At 45.5% G+C, this 27,038-nt stretch overlaps 1 protein-coding gene across 1 annotated transcript in view; it reads left to right on the forward strand.

The window, feature by feature from the left end:
- Positions 1 to 27,038, forward strand: part of SYNE1 (spectrin repeat containing nuclear envelope protein 1) — a 163,708-nt gene that overhangs the window by 124,747 nt on the left and 11,923 nt on the right. Inside the window, 11 exon segments of the mRNA XM_061558914.1 lie at positions 15 to 140; positions 413 to 568; positions 2,017 to 2,175; positions 2,298 to 2,464; positions 16,728 to 16,890; positions 17,320 to 17,507; positions 18,436 to 18,586; positions 19,993 to 20,175; positions 21,185 to 21,322; positions 21,773 to 21,967; positions 22,578 to 23,082. Coding sequence (XP_061414898.1) covers positions 15 to 140; positions 413 to 568; positions 2,017 to 2,175; positions 2,298 to 2,464; positions 16,728 to 16,890; positions 17,320 to 17,507; positions 18,436 to 18,586; positions 19,993 to 20,175; positions 21,185 to 21,322; positions 21,773 to 21,967; positions 22,578 to 23,082 — 2,131 coding nt within the window.

The following is a 27,038-nucleotide window of genomic DNA, read 5'->3' on the forward strand; positions in this document are numbered from 1 at the left end:
CGACTCTGTTACAGGAGTGGGAGAGTTGTGAGAAAGAAATGGCTGAGTCACTGGAGAAGCTGAGAGGCTTGAAAATCAAACTTTCAAACCCTCTGCCAGAGCATCATGATGACCTCAAATCTGAGAATGTCAGCTGCAAGGTGAGCACGGTCATAGGCCATGGCATTGTAGCAACAAACCCAGGTTGAGACAGATATCTCAATAAACATATCCTTTATTTGATGTGCCACACCACATGCCCATTCAATCATAGGAAACGGTTTCTGTCTTCCATTGTAGTTCTACTTTGTTTTTTTTAAGTAAATGCTGCTAGGAAGAAACATGCTCACTAACTCGATATGAAACCTGGCCTCACACTCCCAAAGGAAGCCAAGGTTTAAGTTGCCCAACGTGCACTTGATGGTGCCCCCAGGAACTGGAGAGCAGCGTGGAGGACTGGGAGGCCGAGCTAGCCCAGCTGACCGCCATGAGGGACGCCCTGGCCCGGCACTTTGGGGTGGACGACATCTCAGGGCTGCAGGAGCGCATGGAGCTGCTTCAACGCCAGTGGGAGGAGCTCGGTCAGCAGGTGAGCCCCTTAAAAAGATAACCTAAATTAACCCACACATGGATACCAGAGCATCCTCCCGGTCAGTAAGTTTGAGGACACGCCTCGTTTGCATGAATATAAGTACACTACTCCTATCTAAGACTGTATGAGGACCACGTCTATCTGTGTCTGCTATAATATCTTACTACCTTCTAGATTTGAAGCTTTCGTGACTACAAGGATTCATATTCTTAGGTTTTTTCAGTAAAGTCACGTAGGTAAAAAATTAAATTAAAATTAATAAAAGTAAAAAGAAAATCACAACGTTTCGGAGGCAACACAAGTCTCCGTCATCAAGTGGGACCGTCACAGCTAGATTTGCTCACTTGATACAGCAGTCGTGCTGTGACGGTCCCACCTGATGTCGGAGACTTGTGTTGCCTCCGAAACGTCGTGATTTTTATTTTATTTTTATTTTACTTTTATTAATTTTAATTTTTTACCTACGTGACTTTACTGAAAAAACCTAAAAAGATCTTACTACCTGTGAATGTAAAGTATCTATGCTTGTAAGAATACCCCATGTCTATATGATGAGATGCCTACCTCAGATAATCTTTGCTTAACGCGTGCTTTTCATAGTCAACGTTATGAATCATAATTGTTGTTTGGAGTTAGGCCAGGTAATGATCTGACAAAACGTCATGCTTATTGCAAGTATAGTACTATACACAATAAACAGTAATTAGTGGAACGTTAAAACGCTTATGCACTACGTAACAGTTTGTCTGAACGTGTCAGGTTAATGAAGCACGTCGCCACACATATTTGGTCAGGATCACATTACTATCCACAAACACAATAAAACACCCTCTCTATTTGAGAAAAAAAGATCACCGACCTAATCATGATGATAAGCACACCTTCCAACGTATAAGGTAACAGAATACCCGGTTTTACCATGAAAATAAATACCAGCCTTAAGCATATACCCTACTTTGCAATTAATACTTCTGAGCTAAAGTAAGTTACAAATATATAAAAACTATTGATGTGTATGTGGTGTGTTCTATGTGTGTCTGTGTATACCGTGAGGAGTGGTCGTGCAACAGTTGGTGCGCTGCACTATGATCCCAGCAACCCAAGTTCGATTCCCGCTCATGGCCAACACCAATGACGATTATCTTAATCGGTCCAGAGCTTCCAATAGGTCGACTCAGCCTTAAATTAATTCCTGGTGCGATGTGTAAACATCTCCACTGGGGAGACAAAGGCGGCCGGGCGTGGTGCTGGCCACCCACCCCCTTTTGTGCCGTGCCGGCCTTCATAGATGCTCGTGAACAGCACTTGCCCCAACAGTCTGTTAAGGCTATATGGGGGATATTTGTCTTTGTATCATTTTGCATATGCTGCTGTAGCTTTGGCCTCCTAGAACATGTGAGTCTCTTTGGGCTGGAGATAATCTTATTTTATAAATGTCGATTCAGGTGTCCATACGCAAGCAGATGATAACTGAGAGGCTGAACAAGTGGTCCCTGTTCAATGAGAAGTACAAAAAGCTGTGCGAGTGGCTCGGGCAGATGGAGAGCAAGGTGACACACAACGGAGATGTGAGCATTGAGGAGATGCTTGAAAAACTTCAAAAGGTGTGTGTATACAACTACACTTTTGCACAAATAAATGCTTGCACTGCTTTGTGTCAAGGAAGACGACAGCTCGAGTACCTCCACAGCCTCTTCTGCGCTTTGTGCTGCTGCGTATCACCCAGGAGCACCAGCAGGAGATGAACGCGGGCGCCCAGCACCACGTGCATCTGGACGAAATGGGACGGCTCCTTATGGGCGCCAGCAGTGAAAGCACAGCCTCAGAGATTGAGTACAAGCTGAACAAGGTGGCTGACGGCTGGCGACACCTGCAGGACCTCCTCACGGCCAGGTGTGTGGGCCCAGGATTAATCCTTTTCAGTGGCATATGGTCAAGGGGTACATACATTTATAAATAAGCAGATTGCGGGGGGGTGAGACAGTGGTGCCTAATCATGAATCGAATAAAATTCGCCAACCTCTTCATAAACTACGCATTATAACAGGAATAAAATATGAGAGTGACTTATTGGACAATTGAGAGAAAGGACCATTACCGATAATGTAATTCTCATGCGTGTTTTTATGTTATCGGCAAGGGTTAATGAAGATTGTGTATTTGAGTGAGTATCAGGACCTCTGGCTCACTGACTGCCAGCTTTATTGATTTTCTTCGCATAGCCTACAATTCAACCTGGGGCTTCCACAAAACACCCTTGGATATATTATACTCTTAGGTTTTTTTCGGTAAAGTCACGTAGGTAAAAATAAAAATAGAAAATAAAATAGAAAATAATAGTAATAAATTAAAATAAATCAATTAAATCACGACGTTTCGGAGGCAAAATAACGTTATTTTGCCGTGCCTTTTTACACCTGATGAAGGAAGCTTGTGTTTGTGTTGCCTCCGAAACGTCGTGATTTAATTGATTTATTTTCATTCATTACTATTATTTTCTATTTTATTTTCTATTTTTATTTTTACCTACGTGACTTTACCGAAAAAGCCTAAGAGTATGAATCCTTGCAGTCACGAAAGCTTCAAATCTAGAACCCTTGGATATGATGTTACTATAAAATGAGGGAAAGATATGGAAAACTTAGGAATGAAAATAAATATTTTTTAAATGTACTTTTTTAAAAATACATATACAGTACTCTCGAATCTTAAAGTGAATATTGTGAAATTTTGACTTAAAACTTTCGTGACTGCAGGAATTCATATCGGTAAAGTCACGTAGATAGAAAATACAAATAAAATAAAAATGTATAAAAAATAATAACATTAAATAACAAATAATAATTCATCTTGATGAAGACCGCTTGTTTTGCGATCGAAACGTCGTGGGTTTTTTGCTTTTATTATTTTCAATGTATTGTATTTTTTATTTTTTATTGAATTTTTTAATTGTTATTTTCTCTATACATGACTTTACCGAAATAACCAATAAAATGAAAATTGAGAAATTTCGTCCTAGACAGCCGCTGTACTCTTTGCGCCTGGCGCACGGTTGACTTGAGACCTTGGCATCGGTGAGCGGGGCACAGTTCACGGATAAAATAGCCTGCGAGTGGAGCAGGCAAACAATGCACATCGTATACGCAACGGCTCACGCTCAACACGTGTCTCTCAAACGCACACCGAGCGCTCTCCAGCACCGCACTTCGTCCATTCGCGTGCGTGCCACATATAGATGTGCTTCAGTTCGATTCGTATTACTGTACCCGATTAAAATCACAGCCCTCGGCGGCAGTCCTCCGCAACGAAGGCGGGATCGGCATGGTCGTGCGAATTCTCATGGTTATTGCAACTCGCGGCAGAGACGCGTGCCCTACGGGTGACATTCCACTGGTGGACTTGCGAGCTTTGTGAAAGTTGGAGGGGTTGACGAGGCGAGGGAGCAGCTGCGTTTGTTTATTCGACGATATTTTCCTCGGCAGTGGGGGGGGAGAGATGGGGGCTGTGGGGTGAGGTCGCCCACCGAGAGGTTACACGCACAACAGAGAGCGCCTTGTGTGTCCGTGCGATCCCACGGCGCTGCCCGGAGCAGATGTACAGTAGTCATGTTCGCAGATGTACAGTAGTCATGTTCACAGCTGTCTTGGTGTAGTAGTCGTGTTGACAGCTGTCTTGGTGTAGTAGTCGTGTTCACAACTGTCTTGGTGTAGTAGTCGTGTTCACAGCTGTCTTGGTGTAGTAGTTGTGTTCACAGCTGTCTTGGTGTAGTAGTTGTGTTCACAACTGTCTTGGTGTAGTAGTGTTCACAGCTGTCTTGGTGTAGTAGTTGTGTTCACAGCTGTCTTGGTGTAGTAGTCGTGTTGACAGCTGTCTTGGTGTAGTAGTCGTGTTCACAACTGTCTTGGTGTAGTAGTCGTGTTCACAGCTGTCTTGGTGTAGTAGTTGTGTTCACAGCTGTCTTGGTGTAGTAGTCGTGTTCACAGCTGTCTTGGTGTAGTAGTTGTGTTCACAGCTGTCTTGGTGTAGTAGTTGTGTTCACTGCTGTCTTGGTGTAGTAGTTGTGTTCACAGCTGTCTTGGTGTAGTAGTCGTGTTCACAACTGTCTTGGTGTAGTAGTCGTGTTCACAGCTGTCTTGGTGTAGTAGTTGTGTTCACAACTGTCTTGGTGTAGTAGTCGTGTTCACAGCTGTCTTGGTGTAGTAGTTGTGTTCACAGCTGTCTTGGTGTAGTAGTTGTGTTCACAACTGTCTTGGTGTAGTAGTCGTGTTGACAGCTGTCTTGGTGTAGTAGTTGTGTTCACAACTGTCTTGGTGTAGTAGTCGTGTTCACAGCTGTCTTGGTGTAGTAGTTGTGTTCACAACTGTCTTGGTGTAGTAGTCGTGTTCACAGCTGTCTTGGTGTAGTAGTCGTGTTCACAACTGTCTTGGTGTAGTAGTTGTGTTCACAACTGTCTTGGTGTAGTAGTCGTGTTCACGGCTGTCTTGGTGTAGTAGTTGTGTTCACAGCTGACTTGGTGTAGTAGTCGTGTTCACAGCTGTCTTGGTGTAGTAGTTGTGTTCACAGCTGTCTTGGTGTAGTAGTCGTGTTCACGGCTGTCTTGGTGTAGTAGTTGTGTTCACAACTGTCTTGGTGTAGTAGTTGTGTTCACAGCTGTCTTGGTGTAGTAGTCGTGTTCACAACTGTCTTGGTGTAGTAGTTGTGTTCACAGCTGACTTGGTGTAGTAGTTGTGTTCACAGCTGACTTGGTGTAGTAGTTGTGTTCACAACTGTCTTGGTGTAGTAGTTGTGTTCACAACTGTCTTGGTGTAGTAGTTGTGTTCACGGCTGTCTTGGTGTAGTAGTCGTGTTCACTGCTGTCTTGGTGTAGTAGTTGTGTTCACTGCTGTCTTGGTGTAGTAGTTGTGTTCATAGCTGTCTTGGTGTAGTAGTCGTGTTCACAGCTGTCTTGGTGTAGTAGTTGTGTTCACAGCTGTCTTGGTGTAGTAGTCGTGTTCACAGCTGTCTTGGTGTAGTAGTCGTGTTCACAGCTGTCTTGGTGTAGTAGTCGTGTTCACAGCTGTCTTGGTGTAGTAGTCGTGTTCACAGCTGTCTTGGTGTAGTAGTCGTGTTCACAGCTGTCTTGGTGTAGTAGTCGTGTTCACAGCTGTCTTGGTGTAGTAGTCGTGTTCACAGCTGTCTTGGTGTAGTAGTCGTGTTCACAGCTGTCTTGGTGTAGTAGTCGTGTTCACAGCTGTCTTGGTGTAGTAGTCGTGTTCACAGCTGTCTTGGTGTAGTAGTCGTGTTCACAGCTGTCTTGGTGTAGTAGTCGTGTTCACAGCTGTCTTGGTGTAGTAGTCGTGTTCACAGCTGTCTTGGTGTAGTAGTCGTGTTCACAGCTGTCTTGGTGTAGTAGTCGTGTTCACGGCTGTCTTGGTGTAGTAGTCGTGTTCACTGCTGTCTTGGTGTAGTAGTCGTGTTCACGGCTGTCTTGGTGTAGTAGTCGTGTTCACAGCTGTCTTGGTGTAGTAGTCGTGTTCACTGCTGTCTTGGTGTAGTAGTTGTGTTCACAGCTGTCTTGGTGTAGTAGTCGTGTTCACTGCTGTCTTGGTGTAGTAGTTGTGTTCACTGCTGTCTTGGTGTAGTAGTTGTGTTCACAGCTGTCTTGGTGTAGTAGTTGTGTTCACGGCTGTCTTGGTGTAGTAGTTGTGTTCACGGCTGTCTTGGTGTAGTAGTTGTGTTCACAGCTGTCTTGGTGTAGTAGTCGTGTTCACTGCTGTCTTGGTGTAGTAGTTGTGTTCACAGCTGTCTTGGTGTAGTAGTTGTGTTCACTGCTGTCTTGGTGTAGTAGTCGTGTTCACAGCTGTCTTGGTGTAGTAGTCGTGTTCACTGCTGTCTTGGTGTAGTAGTTGTGTTCACAGCTGTCTTGATGTAGTAGTCGTGTTCACTGCTGTCTTGGTGTAGTAGTTGTGTTCACAGCTGTCTTGGTGTAGTAGTTGTGTTCACGGCTGTCTTGGTGTAGTAGTTGTGTTCACAGCTGACTTGGTGTAGTAGTCGTGTTCACAGCTGTCTTGGTGTAGTAGTTGTGTTCACAGCTGTCTTGGTGTAGTAGTCGTGTTCACGGCTGTCTTGGTGTAGTAGTTGTGTTCACAACTGTCTTGGTGTAGTAGTTGTGTTCACAGCTGTCTTGGTGTAGTAGTCGTGTTCACAACTGTCTTGGTGTAGTAGTTGTGTTCACAGCTGACTTGGTGTAGTAGTTGTGTTCACAGCTGACTTGGTGTAGTAGTTGTGTTCACAACTGTCTTGGTGTAGTAGTTGTGTTCACAACTGTCTTGGTGTAGTAGTTGTGTTCACGGCTGTCTTGGTGTAGTAGTCGTGTTCACTGCTGTCTTGGTGTAGTAGTTGTGTTCACTGCTGTCTTGGTGTAGTAGTTGTGTTCATAGCTGTCTTGGTGTAGTAGTCGTGTTCACAGCTGTCTTGGTGTAGTAGTTGTGTTCACAGCTGTCTTGGTGTAGTAGTCGTGTTCACAACTGTCTTGGTGTAGTAGTCGTGTTCACAGCTGTCTTGGTGTAGTAGTCGTGTTCACAGCTGTCTTGGTGTAGTAGTCGTGTTCACAGCTGTCTTGGTGTAGTAGTCGTGTTCACAGCTGTCTTGGTGTAGTAGTCGTGTTCACAGCTGTCTTGGTGTAGTAGTCGTGTTCACAGCTGTCTTGGTGTAGTAGTCGTGTTCACAGCTGTCTTGGTGTAGTAGTCGTGTTCACAGCTGTCTTGGTGTAGTAGTCGTGTTCACAGCTGTCTTGGTGTAGTAGTCGTGTTCACAGCTGTCTTGGTGTAGTAGTCGTGTTCACAGCTGTTTTGGTGTAGTAGTCGTGTTCACAGCTGTCTTGGTGTAGTAGTCGTGTTCACAGCTGTCTTGGTGTAGTAGTCGTGTTCACAGCTGTCTTGGTGTAGTAGTCGTGTTCACTGCTGTCTTGGTGTAGTAGTCGTGTTCACAGCTGTCTTGGTGTAGTAGTCGTGTTCACAGCTGTCTTGGTGTAGTAGTCGTGTTCACTGCTGTCTTGGTGTAGTAGTTGTGTTCACAGCTGTCTTGGTGTAGTAGTCGTGTTCACTGCTGTCTTGGTGTAGTAGTTGTGTTCACTGCTGTCTTGGTGTAGTAGTTGTGTTCACAGCTGTCTTGGTGTAGTAGTTGTGTTCACGGCTGTCTTGGTGTAGTAGTTGTGTTCACGGCTGTCTTGGTGTAGTAGTTGTGTTCACAGCTGTCTTGGTGTAGTAGTCGTGTTCACTGCTGTCTTGGTGTAGTAGTTGTGTTCACAGCTGTCTTGGTGTAGTAGTTGTGTTCACTGCTGTCTTGGTGTAGTAGTCGTGTTCACAGCTGTCTTGGTGTAGTAGTCGTGTTCACTGCTGTCTTGGTGTAGTAGTTGTGTTCACAGCTGTCTTGGTGTAGTAGTTGTGTTCACAGCTGTCTTGATGTAGTAGTCGTGTTCACTGCTGTCTTGGTGTAGTAGTTGTGTTCACAGCTGTCTTGGTGTAGTAGTTGTGTTCACGGCTGTCTTGGTGTAGTAGTTGTGTTCACGGCTGTCTTGGTGTAGTAGTTGTGTTCACAGCTGTCTTGGTGTAGTAGTTGTGTTCACTGCTGTCTTGGTGTAGTAGTCGTGTTCACAGCTGTCTTGGTGTAGTAGTCGTGTTCACTGCTGTCTTGGTGTAGTAGTTTTGTTCACAGCTGTCTTGGTGTAGTAGTCGTGTTCACTGCTGTCTTGGTGTAGTAGTCGTGTTCACAGCTGTCTTGGTGTAGTAGTTGTGTTCACTGCTGTCTTGGTGTAGTAGTTGTGTTCACGGCTGTCTTGGTGTAGTAGTTGTGTTCACAGCTGTCTTGGTGTAGTAGTCGTGTTCACAGCTGTCTTGGTGTAGTAGTTTTGTTCACAGCTGTCTTGGTGTAGTAGTCGTGTTCACTGCTGTCTTGGTGTAGTAGTTGTGTTCACAGCTGTCTTGATGTAGTAGTCGTGTTCACTGCTGTCTTGGTGTAGTAGTTGTGTTCACAGCTGTCTTGGTGTAGTAGTCGTGTTCACGGCTGTCTTGGTGTAGTAGTTGTGTTCACTGCTGTCTTGGTGTAGTAGTTGTGTTCACAGCTGTCTTGGTGTAGTAGTTGTGTTCACTGCTGTCTTGGTGTAGTAGTCGTGTTCACAGCTGTCTTGGTGTAGTAGTCGTGTTCACTGCTGTCTTGGTGTAGTAGTTTTGTTCACAGCTGTCTTGGTGTAGTAGTCGTGTTCACTGCTGTCTTGGTGTAGTAGTCGTGTTCACAGCTGTCTTGGTGTAGTAGTTGTGTTCACTGCTGTCTTGGTGTAGTAGTTGTGTTCACGGCTGTCTTGGTGTAGTAGTTGTGTTCACAGCTGTCTTGGTGTAGTAGTCGTGTTCACAGCTGTCTTGGTGTAGTAGTTGTGTTCACTGCTGTCTTGGTGTAGTAGTCGTGTTCACAGCTGTCTTGGTGTAGTAGTTGTGTTCACTGCTGTCTTGGTGTAGTAGTTGTGTTCACGGCTGTCTTGGTGTAGTAGTTGTGTTCACGGCTGTCTTGGTGTAGTAGTTGTGTTCACAACTGTCTTGGTGTAGTAGTCGTGTTCACAGCTGTCTTGGTGTAGTAGTCGTGTTCACAGCTGTCTTGGTGTAGTAGTTGTGTTCACGGCTGTCTTGGTGTAGTAGTTGTGTTCACGGCTGTCTTGGTGTAGTAGTTGTGTTCACGGCTGTCTTGGTGTAGTAGTTGTGTTCACAACTGTCTTGGTGTAGTAGTCGTGTTCACAGCTGTCTTGGTGTAGTAGTCGTGTTCACAGCTGTCTTGGTGTAGTAGTCGTGTTCACGGCTGTCTTGGTGTAGTAGTTGTGTTCACTGCTGTCTTGGTGTAGTAGTCGTGTTCACTGCTGTCTTGGTGTAGTAGTCGTGTTCACAGCTGTCTTGGTGTAGTAGTTGTGTTCACTGCTGTCTTGGTGTAGTAGTTGTGTTCACGGCTGTCTTGGTGTAGTAGTTGTGTTCACAGCTGTCTTGGTGTAGTAGTCGTGTTCACAGCTGTCTTGGTGTAGTAGTTGTGTTCACTGCTGTCTTGGTGTAGTAGTCGTGTTCACAGCTGTCTTGGTGTAGTAGTTGTGTTCACTGCTGTCTTGGTGTAGTAGTTGTGTTCACGGCTGTCTTGGTGTAGTAGTTGTGTTCACGGCTGTCTTGGTGTAGTAGTTGTGTTCACAACTGGCTTGGTGTAGTAGTCGTGTTCACAGCTGTCTTGGTGTAGTAGTCGTGTTCACAGCTGTCTTGGTGTAGTAGTTGTGTTCACTGCTGTCTTGGTGTAGTAGTCGTGTTCACTGCTGTCTTGGTGTAGTAGTCGTGTTCACAACTGTCTTGGTGTAGTAGTCGTGTTCACTGCTGTCTTGGTGTAGTAGTTGTGTTCACTGCTGTCTTGGTGTAGTAGTTGTGTTCACTGCTGTCTTGGTGTAGTAGTCGTGTTCACTGCTGTCTTGGTGTAGTAGTCGTGTTCACAACTGTCTTGGTGTAGTAGTCGTGTTCACAGCTGTCTTGGTGTAGTAGTCGTGTTCACTGCTGTCTTGGTGTAGTAGTCGTGTTCACAGCTGTCTTGGTGTAGTAGTTGTGTTCACAACTGTCTTGGTGTAGTAGTCGTGTTCACAACTGTCTTGGTGTAGTAGTCGTGTTCACAGCTGTCTTGGTGTAGTAGTCGTGTTCACAACTGTCTTGGTGTAGTAGTTGTGTTCACGGCTGTCTTGGTGTAGTAGTCGTGTTCACAGCTGTCTTGGTGTAGTAGTCGTGTTCACAACTGTCTTGGTGTAGTAGTCGTGTTCACTGCTGTCTTGGTGTAGTAGTCGTGTTCACAGCTGTCTTGGTGTAGTAGTCGTGTTCACAACTGTCTTGGTGTAGTAGTTGTGTTCACTGCTGTCTTGGTGTAGTAGTCGTGTTCACAGCTGTCTTGGTGTAGTAGTCGTGTTCACAACTGTCTTGGTGTAGTAGTCGTGTTCACTGCTGTCTTGGTGTAGTAGTTGTGTTCACTGCTGTCTTGGTGTAGTAGTTGTGTTCACTGCTGTCTTGGTGTAGTAGTCGTGTTCACTGCTGTCTTGGTGTAGTAGTCGTGTTCACAACTGTCTTGGTGTAGTAGTCGTGTTCACAGCTGTCTTGGTGTAGTAGTCGTGTTCACTGCTGTCTTGGTGTAGTAGTCGTGTTCACAGCTGTCTTGGTGTAGTAGTTGTGTTCACAACTGTCTTGGTGTAGTAGTCGTGTTCACAACTGTCTTGGTGTAGTAGTCGTGTTCACTGCTGTCTTGGTGTAGTAGTCGTGTTCACTGCTGTCTTGGTGTAGTAGTCGTGTTCACTGCTGTCTTGGTGTAGTAGTTGTGTTCACAGCTGTCTTGGTGTAGTAGTTGTGTTCACAACTGTCTTGGTGTAGTAGTCGTGTTCACAGCTGTCGTGGTGTAGTAGTTGTGTTCACAACTGTCTTGGTGTAGTAGTCGTGTTCACGGCTGTCTTGGTGTAGTAGTTGTGTTCACAGCTGTCTTGGTGTAGTAGTTGTGTTCACTGCTGTCTTGGTGTAGTAGTCGTGTTCACAGCTGTCTTGGTGTAGTAGTCGTGTTCACTGCTGTCTTGGTGTAGTAGTTTTGTTCACAGCTGTCTTGGTGTAGTAGTCGTGTTCACTGCTGTCTTGGTGTAGTAGTCGTGTTCACAGCTGTCTTGGTGTAGTAGTTGTGTTCACTGCTGTCTTGGTGTAGTAGTTGTGTTCACGGCTGTCTTGGTGTAGTAGTTGTGTTCACAGCTGTCTTGGTGTAGTAGTCGTGTTCACAGCTGTCTTGGTGTAGTAGTTTTGTTCACAGCTGTCTTGGTGTAGTAGTCGTGTTCACTGCTGTCTTGGTGTAGTAGTTGTGTTCACAGCTGTCTTGATGTAGTAGTCGTGTTCACTGCTGTCTTGGTGTAGTAGTTGTGTTCACAGCTGTCTTGGTGTAGTAGTTGTGTTCACGGCTGTCTTGGTGTAGTAGTTGTGTTCACTGCTGTCTTGGTGTAGTAGTTGTGTTCACAGCTGTCTTGGTGTAGTAGTTGTGTTCACTGCTGTCTTGGTGTAGTAGTCGTGTTCACAGCTGTCTTGGTGTAGTAGTCGTGTTCACTGCTGTCTTGGTGTAGTAGTTTTGTTCACGGCTGTCTTGGTGTAGTAGTTGTGTTCACTGCTGTCGTGGTGTAGTAGTTGTGTTCACAGCTGTCTTGGTGTAGTAGTTGTGTTCACTGCTGTCGTGGTGTAGTAGTCGTGTTCACAGCTGTCTTGGTGTAGTAGTCGTGTTCACTGCTGTCTTGGTGTAGTAGTTTTGTTCACGGCTGTCTTGGTGTAGTAGTTGTGTTCACAACTGTCTTGGTGTAGTAGTCGTGTTCACTGCTGTCTTGGTGTAGTAGTTTTGTTCACGGCTGTCTTGGTGTAGTAGTCGTGTTCACAGCTGTCGTGTTCACAGCTGTCTTGGTGTAGTAGTCGTGTTCACTGCTGTCTTGGTGTAGTAGTTGTGTTCACGGCTGTCTTGGTGTAGTAGTCGTGTTCACAGCTGTCGTGGTGTAGTAGTTGTGTTCACAACTGTCTTGGTGTAGTAGTTGTGTTCACGGCTGTCTTGGTGTAGTAGTTGTGTTCACGGCTGTCTTGGTGTAGTAGTTGTGTTCACAACTGTCTTGGTGTAGTAGTCGTGTTCACAGCTGTCTTGGTGTAGTAGTCGTGTTCACAGCTGTCTTGGTGTAGTAGTCGTGTTCACGGCTGTCTTGGTGTAGTAGTTGTGTTCACTGCTGTCTTGGTGTAGTAGTCGTGTTCACTGCTGTCTTGGTGTAGTAGTCGTGTTCACAGCTGTCTTGGTGTAGTAGTTGTGTTCACTGCTGTCTTGGTGTAGTAGTTGTGTTCACGGCTGTCTTGGTGTAGTAGTTGTGTTCACAGCTGTCTTGGTGTAGTAGTCGTGTTCACAGCTGTCTTGGTGTAGTAGTTGTGTTCACTGCTGTCTTGGTGTAGTAGTCGTGTTCACAGCTGTCTTGGTGTAGTAGTTGTGTTCACTGCTGTCTTGGTGTAGTAGTTGTGTTCACGGCTGTCTTGGTGTAGTAGTTGTGTTCACGGCTGTCTTGGTGTAGTAGTTGTGTTCACAACTGGCTTGGTGTAGTAGTCGTGTTCACAGCTGTCTTGGTGTAGTAGTCGTGTTCACAGCTGTCTTGGTGTAGTAGTCGTGTTCACAGCTGTCTTGGTGTAGTAGTTGTGTTCACTGCTGTCTTGGTGTAGTAGTCGTGTTCACTGCTGTCTTGGTGTAGTAGTCGTGTTCACAACTGTCTTGGTGTAGTAGTCGTGTTCACTGCTGTCTTGGTGTAGTAGTTGTGTTCACTGCTGTCTTGGTGTAGTAGTTGTGTTCACTGCTGTCTTGGTGTAGTAGTCGTGTTCACTGCTGTCTTGGTGTAGTAGTCGTGTTCACAACTGTCTTGGTGTAGTAGTCGTGTTCACAGCTGTCTTGGTGTAGTAGTCGTGTTCACTGCTGTCTTGGTGTAGTAGTCGTGTTCACAGCTGTCTTGGTGTAGTAGTTGTGTTCACAACTGTCTTGGTGTAGTAGTCGTGTTCACAACTGTCTTGGTGTAGTAGTCGTGTTCACAGCTGTCTTGGTGTAGTAGTCGTGTTCACAACTGTCTTGGTGTAGTAGTTGTGTTCACGGCTGTCTTGGTGTAGTAGTCGTGTTCACAGCTGTCTTGGTGTAGTAGTTGTGTTCACTGCTGTCTTGGTGTAGTAGTCGTGTTCACAGCTGTCTTGGTGTAGTAGTCGTGTTCACAACTGTCTTGGTGTAGTAGTCGTGTTCACTGCTGTCTTGGTGTAGTAGTTGTGTTCACTGCTGTCTTGGTGTAGTAGTTGTGTTCACTGCTGTCTTGGTGTAGTAGTCGTGTTCACTGCTGTCTTGGTGTAGTAGTCGTGTTCACAACTGTCTTGGTGTAGTAGTCGTGTTCACAGCTGTCTTGGTGTAGTAGTCGTGTTCACTGCTGTCTTGGTGTAGTAGTCGTGTTCACAGCTGTCTTGGTGTAGTAGTTGTGTTCACAACTGTCTTGGTGTAGTAGTCGTGTTCACAACTGTCTTGGTGTAGTAGTCGTGTTCACTGCTGTCTTGGTGTAGTAGTCGTGTTCACTGCTGTCTTGGTGTAGTAGTCGTGTTCACTGCTGTCTTGGTGTAGTAGTTGTGTTCACAGCTGTCTTGGTGTAGTAGTTGTGTTCACAACTGTCTTGGTGTAGTAGTCGTGTTCACAGCTGTCGTGGTGTAGTAGTTGTGTTCACAACTGTCTTGGTGTAGTAGTCGTGTTCACAGCTGTCTTGGTGTAGTAGTCGTGTTCACAGCTGTCTTGGTGTAGTAGTCGTGTTCACTGCTGTCTTGGTGTAGTAGTCGTGTTCACAGCTGTCTTGGTGTAGTAGTCGTGTTCACAGCTTTCTTGGTGTAGTAGTCGTGTTCACAGCTGTCTTGGTGTAGTAGTCGTGTTCACTGCTGTCTTGGTGTAGTAGTCGTGTTCACAGCTGTCTTGGTGTAGTAGTCGTGTTCACTGCTGTCTTGGTGTAGTAGTTGTGTTCACAGCTGTCTTGGTGTAGTAGTTGTGTTCACGGCTGTCTTGGTGTAGTAGTCGTGTTCACTGCTGTCTTGGTGTAGTAGTCGTGTTCACAGCTGTCTTGGTGTAGTAGTTGTGTTCACTGCTGTCTTGGTGTAGTAGTCGTGTTCACAGCTGTCTTGGTGTAGTAGTTGTGGTCACTGCTGTCTTGGTGTAGTAGTCGTGTTCACTGCTGTCTTGGTGTAGTAGTCGTGTTCACGGCTGTCTTGGTGTAGTAGTTGTGTTCATAGCTGCCTTGGGACAGGCTGCAAGCTGCTTGCTTGCACCCATCCGACTCATATTCTTAGGTTTTTTCGGTAAAGTCACGTAGGTAAAAAATTAAAATTAATAAAAGTAAAATAAAAAATACGTTTATTAATAATAAAAAATACTTTTATTCATTTTAATTTTTTACCTACGTGACTTTACCGAAAAAACCTAAGAATATGAATCCTTGCAGTCACGAAAGCTTCAAATCTAGAACCCATCCGACTGTTGACTCCAGTCGAGGCTGCAAACAGCTGCGTGCGGCTGCGATAATTACGCCATTCGCTTTTTCTTTAATTACTAATTCAAGCTTTAAGCGGTTGGTGTATTAATTTTTGTGTTTACAGAAGAGATGGTGCTTTTGGGGAGTGTGGATGGAGTGAGGGGTGGTGAGCTGCCAGGCAATATACGCTGGCGTTGTCCACGAATGCCTTCCAATTCATCCACGTCAGCGGCGTATTTCTTGTACATGACCGGCCTCTTTGGCTGCTTGGGGACTCTTCATTTTCCAAGAGTTTGCATGGCACTCTAGTCACTGTACGAGAGTGTCAAAGTGGTTTTGTGGCCAGTAGGTTTGCGGCCGTGTGGATTTTATCAAAATAGCAGATCGCACGGCATTGCCTGTTAACTGCAGATAAGTGTATGGAATAATATATAATGGACTGGTTTTAGGCTGCACTTTGCGTAAGCGTATGCTCTTTCTTTAATGCCTCTTCTGAAAAGATTGTTAAGAGTGTCAAAGAAAAAAATGTGTGACATTTTATTTTCACACCTCCAGTCAGCTCACACGTGTTGTGGACTTACAAAATACACCATACCTAAGACGGGTGCTTTAAAATGTTTCCGTGAGATACTAAAGTGGATGAACACCAACATAATCAAAAGCAACACCCTCGTGACATAGGGAATTACGTTCATTCAATATTACTTGTAGTTATTTGTCAACATCTTAAACGTGGCTGGCTGATGTATGATTTAGCCTCATCTTTTGAGGGAAGTTTTTGTCACTGAATAAGTCGTTGAGCGTCTGCTCACTGAGCAGCCAAGGAGAGGTCAAGAGCAGATGACGACTCGAGGTCATCGTTTCACCAGAGCCAGGAGGCACATTGGGTCCTCGACTCACTAAAGTAGTGGTTTGTGGATGGAGGAAGGGCCCTGTCACAATGACAACTCTGACCGACTGGCCACATACCCAGGAGCGCATAGTTTGGTGCACTGTCCATCCGCGTGTGTTGCAAGGCGAGTGCAAAACAAATTATTATCAGGCTGCAGCGCCTTCCCAAAATAACAAGCAAAGAGTCACGCGGTCGTCGTTATTTAGGGCGGCCGCTATCTTGCCCGTGCTGGTGGCTGTGGGACGCAGCTGTTAACGAGGCCACACCGCTTTGCTGCGACGTGTGCACACGGGCGTTTCCGCCGGCTCTCGATTTACACCTCGAGCTGCTCCTGCGTCGAGCTGCCTTCGATTTCCTCGTCTGATGGGATGCCAGCAGCCTGCCGTTCAGACGCGTAACTCCCGCTGGATGTTTAACGATGGACAGCAACTGTTCTCATAGGGACGCAAAGGAGCTGCCGGAATGCTGCTGTGACACCGACAGGCATGAGATGGTTCTTGTTTGAATGTGACGCAGGTTGTGTTTCTGTGTTATGATGTATGACCTTTTTCCTGGTGTCGTACTTGTGTTCAGTTCCTTGTTAAGCCTCGGCTACACTAATCATGAACGGTTGCAAATACTCCGTCTTCATTCGTCATTTCTGGTTAATAGTTTTTGTGGCTGTTCAGCGTTGCCCTATATTAATACAGTACACGGCACAGTTGGAATGGCACGTTATGTAACTGTTGTTTTTTTAAAATATAGAGTTATGCCAAGGCAATGTGCAATTTGGTCATGAACCATATTCAATTATGCAGTGTTTTTCAACGTCTAACATTTGAGGGCAGACTAAATAAAGGCCCATTTAGGCTTCATTGAATGTGTTTACTCTCAGAGGAGACTATGTGGAATTACATTCCAGAGAAGAGACACTTCACAATGACAATTCATATTCAGGTGCTTTTCAGTTTGGAATTACCTTGAAGTTTCACAAACACGAACAATACAAATAATAGGCTGCATTCTGCAATGTCCTCCATCTCGAGCCGTTTCTTATGCTACCAAGGCCACATGTGTGCAGCAGTGGCCCTGGTCGATTCTGAAGTGAGGTCACCTCGCATGTTGTTGTAGCGCAGACGCAGGGGCTGCGTTTCTGGCTCCTGCTGATGCTTGGCGTGCGTGCGTACGTGGCTGGGCCCGGCCCATGGCCACTGCAGGGTGAAGAAGTTGAGGGACACGCTGGTGGCCGTGCAGCAGCTGGAGCGCAACATGAGCAGCCTGCGATCCTGGCTCAGCCACATCGAGGCCGAGCTGTCCCGGCCCCTCGTCTACGAGAGCTGTGAACGCCGCGAAATACAACGCCAGCTCGGGCAGCAGCAGGTCAGCCGCTTGCACGCGCGCGCGAGATACTCGCCCCCTCGCCACTCACCACCACAGCGCACCTCCGATTAGCACGGTTGGCTATGCACTGTGCGAAAGAACTTCAACATACGTACAACTTAGCACCGCCATGCGGATCCACACATGCATTTGACACCCTGGTGCTTGATTTCAGCCAGATCTTTCTGGGCCAGTGACCCAGAAAATAAATTTCCACATACAGCACACCAAATCCATAATACATCTTGCTATAGCTGTGACTAATAAATCACATGTCTACTCCAGTTCACCAATGTCCCAGAAAATACTCAATGAGAAATTAAGCCCTGGGCTTCTGTCGCATGGGCTACGATTCATACAAAGCTTTTCTTTGGGTTGGGGGGGGAGACACAGGAAGTTACTTTGTAGTGCCTCCTTCCCCATGTGCAGCAACTGCAGCGAGACATCGAGAAGCACAGCGCGGGCGTGGGCTCCGTGCTGAGCCTGTGCGAGGTGCTGCTGCACGACTGCGATGCGTGCGCCACCGAGACGGAGTGCGACTCGATCCAGCAGGCCACGCGCAACCTCGACCGCCGATGGCGAAACATCTGCACCATGTCCATGGACCGCAAGTACAAGTACGATGCAGGAGGGTGGCTGATAGGGTCTCTTGAAGAATGCTCACATCGACCTTCACCGCGGATAATCTGTAATTTGGCTCATTTAGAATCGTATACTAGGGAGGTCCATATTGCCAAACAAGGTTGTGTTGCGTATGGGAGAATTATTGTGAGAGAGGTGCTTGACTGTACCTGCATTATACCTTGCAGCTCGTACGTCTCACTGCCTTGGTTTGAGGTTCATATACCCAAGTAAACTTGAAAAACACACTTTTCTTTCATTTTGCACAAACGGAATTGTTTTCGGCAGACATGCATTTGAAAAACACAACACTTTTCCACCTGAACACGTTAGAAAGTATGCGTTTAAAAATGCACGAATGTAGCACTGATCGCAAAGCAATGCAAGTGCTGCTGCAGGTGGGCAATTGCTACCGAGGGATGGGTATGGGAAGGGAGCCCGCTTGCCCATCATGTTAGGAGAGACCCCGCAGGACTGGTGCCTGAGGGGCAAACACCTGATGATTGCAACCTTGTTCTGTGACGTAAATTTCGTCACATAATTCCCTAGAGCATCCCCACGTCCTTGCCTGCTGGCCACGCTCTATTTGGTGATGTTTTTGTCACGTGTCACAGGTGGGTGGCGCTCTTCCAAATATCCGGGGTTGGGACCACGGTTAAACGGAGTTATTCAGAAAATTATTCCAATTCTCTGGGGATACCCATGAACACACTTTGCAGATAAACGAGTGAATCAAACTCAGGTCTCTGGGATCAGAGTGAAAATCACTGTGACACTGCTCCGCACGATTAACGTTTCATTGAATTTGGAGTGTATTGTGAAGCAGTCCAGGATTTCGTGGTGGTGGTGGTGGTGGTGAAAAGTTGTAATAAAGGAGTCACTGCAACGATTTTGTCAATTCTTGCCACGTGGTGAATTGTACAGGATTGAGGAGACCTGGCACATGTGGCAGAAGTTCCAGGAGGACTACTCGCGATTCGAGGAATGGCTTCGGAAGGCCGAGAGCACGGCCGCCAGCCCCAACACTTCAGGCATCGTGTATCTCGCTGCACGGGATGAACTCAAAAAATTCGAGGTGACGCCACGTCCGTGCGTTCATTAAAATCGGTCCTGTATCAAGAGAATGCCCTCTTGAAATACGACAACAGTAACATTAACGAAATAAGAAAGAATTGCACAGATCTCCCCACATGGCAATGGTATTATCTTGATATACATGTTTTGTACGTGTAATTTTGCAGGTTAATTAAATATAACAATTTAATTCTAATTTTTATGATGAGGGAATAGATTACTCTTTCCTTAACAAAATTATATTTCTGAAGCAGGCCAAATGAACCTAAAAGTTAAGTTTTTGCTTAACGTCATATTTATCATACAAGATAAAAATTCTAAAATGTATAACAGCATCTCAATGCTCTTGAATCTTGAGACCCTAAAATATTTTCTGAGGAATGCAAAAGTCTTGCTTAAACAAAGTTACATACGTGTAGTGGGCACAAACGGACACTAAGACGTACGTTGCAACACATTTATTTAACATCAACACGTTAACACAAAGGGATAACTCCCCCTTTACAAAATATTAACCTACGGTGGTGGCCCATCGGGCTAACTACGCTAACTCTACTGAGAGTAGCTACGACGGACGGGACCCCAGCCTGGGTCCGGGTCCTGTGTTGATCTTCTCTTCTGGCGGAGAGCAGCACGCAGATTCTTCGAGATGACAACAGCGCTTAGTCCCACTGGGAGATCGGCTTTTATCCCCGTGGCGGGGCTTGCCCCACCCCTGGTCACGTCCCCCTTCTCGAACTCTCGAGAAGGGTTCCTCCTGGACACGTGGTCCCTCCCAGCCCCCCTTTTGGGGGTCCCCGGGTGAACGCCCCCAGTCACGTGTCCTCCGGGGTCAACCCGAGTGCCATGGCCTATCCACTAGGGCTGGCATTGCGCTCAGCGCAGGGTGTCCCTGGTGGCTGGCAGTCCGTGCACCTCGAGCACCGCTAGGCCCGGTACTGCATCCGCCTTTGGTGGCGTCCTTGATAGCAGTACGTTGTGTGGCATGCCTTTGGTAGGCTGGCCACACACACAGCGACATCCAACGATGTCGCTACATAAGGGTCATAAGCAGCCGTGTAGCATCAGGGGGTCTGGATATGGCTGAGCCCTCCATGCAGAAGACTCAAGCTCCTGATAAATTATAAACGTTTGTTTACCATTACCTTCATTTGTGTATACCCCCCCCAACAGGGTCATGCTACAGGGTTGAATAATTATTATCTGAATATATCTTGTTTAAAACAAAGTTTAATCATTGATGATGATGATGATAATAATTTCAACAATTGTTTCCCTTCAGAGACAGTAGTTTATGCCGTATTAACGATGAATTTCCACCGCTAGCTCAGGACGTGCCAATGGAGATGACACACCGCACTGACAATATAACTCGTACGTGGCTGGTGCATCTCGTGCGCCTGGCAGGGGTTCCAGCGGCAGGTGCACGAGAGCCTCACACAGCTAGAGCTCATCAACAAGCAGTACCGGCGGCTGGCGCGAGAGAGCCGTACGGACAGCACCTCGCGCCTACGCCACATGGTGCTGGATGGGAACCAGCGCTGGGACGAGCTACAGAAGCGCGTCGCCATCATCCTGCGCAGGCTGCGGGTGAGGCCTAGTCTGTCAGGGCGTCGACGTGCGAACTCCTTGTGCGCCGTGGTGGAGAGGCACGGCTATGAATGCGTAACGAGCAGAGAGGAAGTCAGTTTTTAACCATACACTTGAACCTGTCGAAGCTGAACTCGAATTGATTTCCTTTGGTTGTAATGACCTGTTCATCAACATATCTGAGGTGGTTCAAACCTTCTCCATTTTGGTTCACACCTTTATGTTTCCAATCCCGTTTTCGGAAGAAAACAAAACATCTTGTTGCTGTAAATAATTTTGGTGAAAATGTTTTTTATTGTCTAAAACCTTTGTGTCACGCTTATTTTGTTACTTCGTGCAATTTCAGTATCACATTTTATTCAAATATTTGTTTGTAAGTTTTTTCATTTAGGCTTTAGTTGGCAACATCATGGATGAACACATCAATTTCCAATGGGTTAGGTTCCTTTTAATAGTCAACAAATGCGAGGCATAATGTTATTTGATATTAATTAGTTTCTGCGCAATTACTTAAACATAATAGTGTCGGCCAAATATGTCACTCTGCTTGTGTCGATAACAGTTGAGCTGCTTTAAAAAAAATGATTTGTGAATGTTGCTTCCATAGACACAGGCATCACCACTCCACGCTCCACTGTGTATAATTACACTTGTGATTCAAAGGCCCAAATGTTGTGCAATGGCACCGTGACATTTGAAAATGCAGAAATAACATTTGTGTCTATTGAATTCAAATGAGTTGTTGTTGCTTTGGCTTGATCAAAATCCTAGTTAAAGAAAACATGTAAGGTAGTATTCTTCCTCAGGTTTGTGATTAAAACTGTAAGTTAAAAGATACAAATACCATGAGGACGTGATGTTTTTTATGTAACTGGATAAACGAAGAGGAGTTTTAATTTGCGGCTAAACTACGTTGTTTTTTATACTGCAACGTCAACCCCAGTGACATCATGGAGAGCGAGAAACCATGACTCTGGTATATCATCTTGGTTCTTCATTTCCTTGGCAGCACTTCATTGGGCAGCGCGAGGAGTTTGAGGCGTCGCGCGAGAGCGTGCTGGTGTGGCTCACCGAGATGGACTTGCAGCTCACCAACGTGGAGCACTTCTCTGAGTGTAGCACCCCAGCCAAGATCCGGCAGCTCCAGGTGAGCAGGCTCACTTTCTGAAGGGTCCAGATTCAAATCCCAGCTGAGGGTCAACTATTGTCCATTTGGGGTTTATAGAATAAGTGCCACTGAGTAAGAAGCCAACGGTGGTCTTCCTGTAAAGAGGCTGGCTCACACAATGGAAATATCGAATTTTCACCACTCGCTCCAGGCCACGTATAGAGATGAGTAGCTCTCCGATGTTTCCGAGAGCCTCTTTAGGAACTGAAATCTGAAAAAGAGAGATAAATATCACACATTATGCTGAACAAGAGCACAACCGAAAAAAAACCACAACGAAGAGCTTACACAACGCAACCTCAAAAACCCACGTGGCGGTAAAACATGGATGAGTACTGGCCCATTGCACATTTGAGCAGAGAGAGACTCCTTGTATCACGACCGCAGGGTCTTATCATGGATGGTAAGCGTGTGAGATTTTCCGTGCAGGCTTTCCAGAAGGAGATTGCGCTGAACCGCTGCAAGCTGGGCCGGCTTGAGGACATGGGCCAGCGACTGATGGCGCGCAGCGAGCCGGGTGACAGCGCCGTCGTGGAGGACGAGCTGGAGGAGTTGCGCCGCTACTGCGCCGAGGTGTTCGGCCGGGTGGAGCGCTACCTGCGCAAGTTGACCACCACCGCCATGGTCAGCGCCATCAAAGGGCAGCACGGCACTGACGTGCGCGCGCACGGCAGCATGCAGCTCTGTACACTCGGTGGTTTATTTCAGGAGTAAACCAAAGCAGGAACACGTGGGTACAATGAATTTGACAGATATGAGCTCCTTGATGAATGTAATTAATATTATTATTAAATATGGGCTTAAACAGGACAGGTCCATGTTGTAACATTGTTAACATTTGAAATGTATATAGTGGTTGAATGTGATTGTTTCTCAATATAATTTGCATTAGGCTGGCAAGGCACCTGCATGATTGTTCAATGTGTGGCTGCAGTCTGTTTGAAAGGGAGAATGCATTTTGTGTCTACAGTCCATTATGTGTGAGAATAAGGCCACTTTCTAACAGGTCCAAAACACTAATAAAAATAAAAATGAGCCAAATATCCCAATGCAGGATCCCCCTAAAGCGTCATGAGACTGAGGACGGCTTACCTGGCTAAATAATTGTATAATTCTTTTTTTTTTATTAGATATGCTCATATCTTCATAGCAATAGCTTCAGTCTTCTGTTAACCAAAATGCACAAATAAAGTGGACAACTACAGCATTTGTCTTTGCGTGCTGTCGCCTATAGGCAGCAGAAGAGACTGTGGAGGAGCTGGGGGAAGTGGGGGAGCCGTACTCCATGTCCTGGTATGAAGATGAGCCATCTTCTGCATCCCGTAGCCCTGGCTCACCGGCGCAGCACGCACAAGGAGTAGATGCGGGGGCCCTGCTGGGTGACAACGGGGAGCGCTTTGCCGGCGAGTCTTCACACTCTCCACTCAGGAGCTACGGGGATCACTTGTACCCCGACAGCTCACACAGCCTTCTGCCATTAAGACTCAGAGACCCCTCAGTCCCTGAGAGCTCGCACAGCCTGTCGCAGTCGAGACTGGAGCGCGAGAGGGGCCCTTCGGGACGGGATACACCGGCCAGCATCGACTCGCTACCCCTGGAGTGGGACAACTATGACATCGGCAAGGAGTTGGATGCTTCCACCTCCATGGCGGAGCGGCTGCTGTTGGACGAGCGTCTGGCGGGCGGCGAGGATGAGGAGAACGAGGTGTCGGACTACTACTCGCGCAGCGGCCTCTCGGGTGAGACTGTGTGAGCGTCCGAGCTTTGTGTTCCAGGCATCGATGCATATAAGTCATTCTGAGAAGCGTTGGTTCACATTTGACTGCTCTAGAGTCTGCATCACTTTATTATAAGAAGCATGCATGCATGCTGCAACTGCTTGCCATGGACATGAAACATACACTTCATTTATGCGGTTTGAGTACTTACAAAATGGCATGCTAATACAGTTTTTCCCCCTCATATTTATAACATCAAATAAAAAGTTTACTTGGCCTCTTAGTGACAGTTCTGTTTTTATTATAGGCGGTTTTAAATATGAAACAGATTTTATTCCCGAAGTGTTTACACTATTTGAATACTGCTTATGTTTTTGCAGATGTAGTCATTCCTGAAAGCCCTGAGGCCTTTGTGTGGCTAACTGAGCAAATGCTAAAAATGGCCTCTGCTATGGAGCACAGATACACATGTTAGCGTGCATTTTGATTATCCGCTTGACCAAATGCTCTTCAACTCAGTCCTTAGACCAGTTGCAGCTAACCCTACTTGTCAGCCTGGCTTTTTTTATTTAAGTCTTTATCAAGACTTAAGGTATGACGCACCTTTTTAAAATTGTACAATAAATAATTTATCTGACTTGTTAGCAAAGGGTTTGGTTTATTAATATCTCATATATGCTTAAATAATGCAAATTACTCATGAAATTGATAAAAACTTGTGATCAAGAGCCTCCTGAAATTAAATCTGGAAACAAAATGTAGTTACTCTGGGGTGAACAGTTGTTTTAAGTTCCATGCACTTGATAACACCCCAAGGAATTACATTAATTGGGACGGACTGCATTAGAAGTTATGAACGCAGCATCGTGATGGCTGCTAAGGACTGGTGTTTTAGAGCCAGTGCTCTAGGTGCTAGAAAATCATCTCTAACTGTGTGTCCTGATCTCTAACAGTGTGTCTGCATGCGAAACTGTGAAATTATCTTGAATGGCACGCCTGTAAAACCATCCACATTTCTACGCTTTTAGCCATTTCAATTGCGAGAACTTCAACTGTACGTTAAATGTCACATTCAGAGTTGGCAGCCCTTTGGGGAATATGAAAAGGAATTTGACTCGGTGGAAATTGATGCAGTCATCCAAGCTCTCACAATCCAAAAGTCCCATATGTATATACAGTATAAATAATAACAACCATGAACAATAAAGTTAACAGCCACAGTGGGATTGCATAAAAAATATATAACAGTACTCTACATATTAAAATGAGGGATCACACAAGGAGACCCACTTTTTACCAAAGGTATTCACAAAAACAGAAGATGTTTTATGAAAAGAAAAAAAAATCGAGAAATTAAGGGATAAACATAAATAGGAGGAAATATCGAGTGTCCTCAAATTTTCTGAATGCATCGTCATCGTAAAAACACTTGGAAGTAAAATAATATAAAGGCTGTGAAGTTGGTGCTCAAGAGAAACATCAGCAAAACAAATTGTCACGTACAACAAGTTTATTAAACAATTGAAGACATCTGTTGCAGGGACACAGCCAAAAAACACATGAGAGTGTGTATATGTAGGGAAATTATTTCAGGGAGACTGGGATAAAACTGATTAAATAATAAGGTGGACGAGAGCAGGCTGGAGTGCATTTGTATTAAGAACTTGAAAATAAAAGTAATTTATCATTGAACCTAACAAATACTGTGGTTTTTTCGGTAAAGTCACATAGGCACGTAAATTATTAATAGATCACGACGTTTCGATCGCAACACAAGCGCCCGTCTTCAGGTGAGAGAGAGAAAGCTACTGAAACAATGTCTTATGTAGGCTTGAGATGGGTCCAGCCTCAGGGTAAGAGGACGGGGCTAGAGATGATCTGCCTGAAGCTGTGGAAGTGGCTATTGTATTGTGAGTGGTTAGCATATCAATGCACGAGCTTAGTATGCCGAAGCATCGGTGACTTGCCTAGTATGTCGTAGCATCGGTGACTGAGCGAGAAGGACATCCAGCCCGTCAATACAAAGACATCCAACCTAATAATGCAACTCAGAGAGTCAGCTAAAATCACAGGAAGGATGGAAACATCACAGCAAGTTAAGACTTTACTTGGTTAATCACGTCCTTCCAATGATTGCTCAATTTGTACCCATCTTCTCAGTTGAAGTTGTGTCTGTGTTTATATATCTGGATGGCGTCATGAACAAATCTCTGATGATAGCCAGTGGGTTTGCAGAGTACTTTCATCTTGGAAAAATCAATTTCGTGTGAGCCCACTGCGTTAAAACAATGATCCGCAATGGCAGGGGTATTGGTCCTACCGTGCTTCAGATCTGCCTTGTGTTCGCGGACACGGTCCGAGACATGTTGTTTCGAATTCTTAGGTTTTTTCGGTAAAGTCACGTAGGTGACACAAGTCTCCGTCATCTGATGACGGAGACTTGTGTTGCCTCCGAAACGTCGTGATTTTTGTTTTATTTTATTTTCATTAATTTTTATGTTTTACCTACGTGACTTTACCGAAAAAACCTAAGAATATGAATCCTTGCAGTCACGAAAGCTTCAAATCTAGAATGTTGTTTCGATTCCCCAATGTAACTGCTACCGCAGCCACAACTTAGTTTGTAGACACCAGGAAATTGCATGTCAGGAATCACATCCTTTGCAGATGGGATCAAATCACGGATTTTGTGTACTGTGTTGAAACGAACCTGGATCTTGTGTTTGTTTAAGATTTTGGAAATCTTTTTGGTAACCCCTGCTATGTATGGCAAGGTAATGGGTTTGATTTGGTCCTCAGACGGTTGTTTTCCCATGGCTGGGGAGACAGCTTTGCGGATTGTACAGTCAGAATATCCATTCATCCTGAGGGCTTAGTGTACGTGCTCCAGCTCACTGGCTAGGTGGTGCTGGTCGGAGATGCAATAGGCCCTATGGTGTAGTGTTTTGATGAGGGAATTCTTCTGGGCTGGATGGTGGTGGGAGTCAGGATTTAGATAGGCATCCGTGTGGGTGGCTTTCCTGTAGACAGAATGTCCCAACGAGCCATCAGGTCTCTTCTCAATCAAAACATCCAGGAATGGTAGCTTGCCATCCTTTTTCACTGCCATGGTGAATTTGATGGCTGTGTGTCTGGAATTGATGTATATCCACAGCCTTGATTTATATTCACAGCCTTACGATATATGGGTGAGCTGCTTGTAATCCAAGTTGGGATGCGTGTTGAGCATTTTTTCTTTCACGCTGTCAGCACACATTACTGCGGGCATCTTCAGGAGCTGAACTTGCTACTGTAATCTTAGCCAGTGTTTAATACTTGTGTACTCAATGACACATGTTTTTTGGCTTAGATTGCGTATAAATATATAAATGTGTCGTTAAACTCGCCACCACCCGACACAGCAAATTAGTAAGGTTTGTCACGTAAACAGAACATGCCAATTCGTTACTTGTACAGCACACCGGTGTGTTGGAGAGCCAAGCCACAACATTTACAATCTGAGTACGACGTTTTGCCAGTGATTACAACTAGCTTCATCAGGTGACAGCCGATACTTTGTGCACTGTTTGCCTTGCAGTCTGTTGACTCATCAATACTTAGCAACCATTTTGTCCTGGGCACCATTGAAAAGGAGCTTCCTATGCTTAATGGGACGTAGCCAAAATTAACAGACCGACTGACTAGACATACAGAATATAAATAAAATATGAAAACTTGGCGAGATGACCTAAGTAATCTCCTGAAGGTGCACACGGCAAAGCGAGGCAAAGGCTTGAGAGAAGAAATGCTCAAAACGCAGCCCAAACTGAAGACCACTGCTTAGATTAACAAAGTACTAACTTACTACTGACTATTAACTATGTTTATTTTACCAAGTAAGGCCCACTGAGCTATTAGCTTTTTTTCAGAAGCGATCTGACCATCACAAATGATATCTCAACGAAGTGGCTCATCACGTGGAAATTTATAGCAGCCAA

This window comes from Lethenteron reissneri, chromosome 25 (assembly GCF_015708825.2).
Source record: "Lethenteron reissneri isolate LAM-NWPU_2019-01 chromosome 25, ASM1570882v1, whole genome shotgun sequence".
NCBI lineage: Eukaryota > Metazoa > Chordata > Hyperoartia > Petromyzontiformes > Petromyzontidae > Lethenteron > Lethenteron reissneri.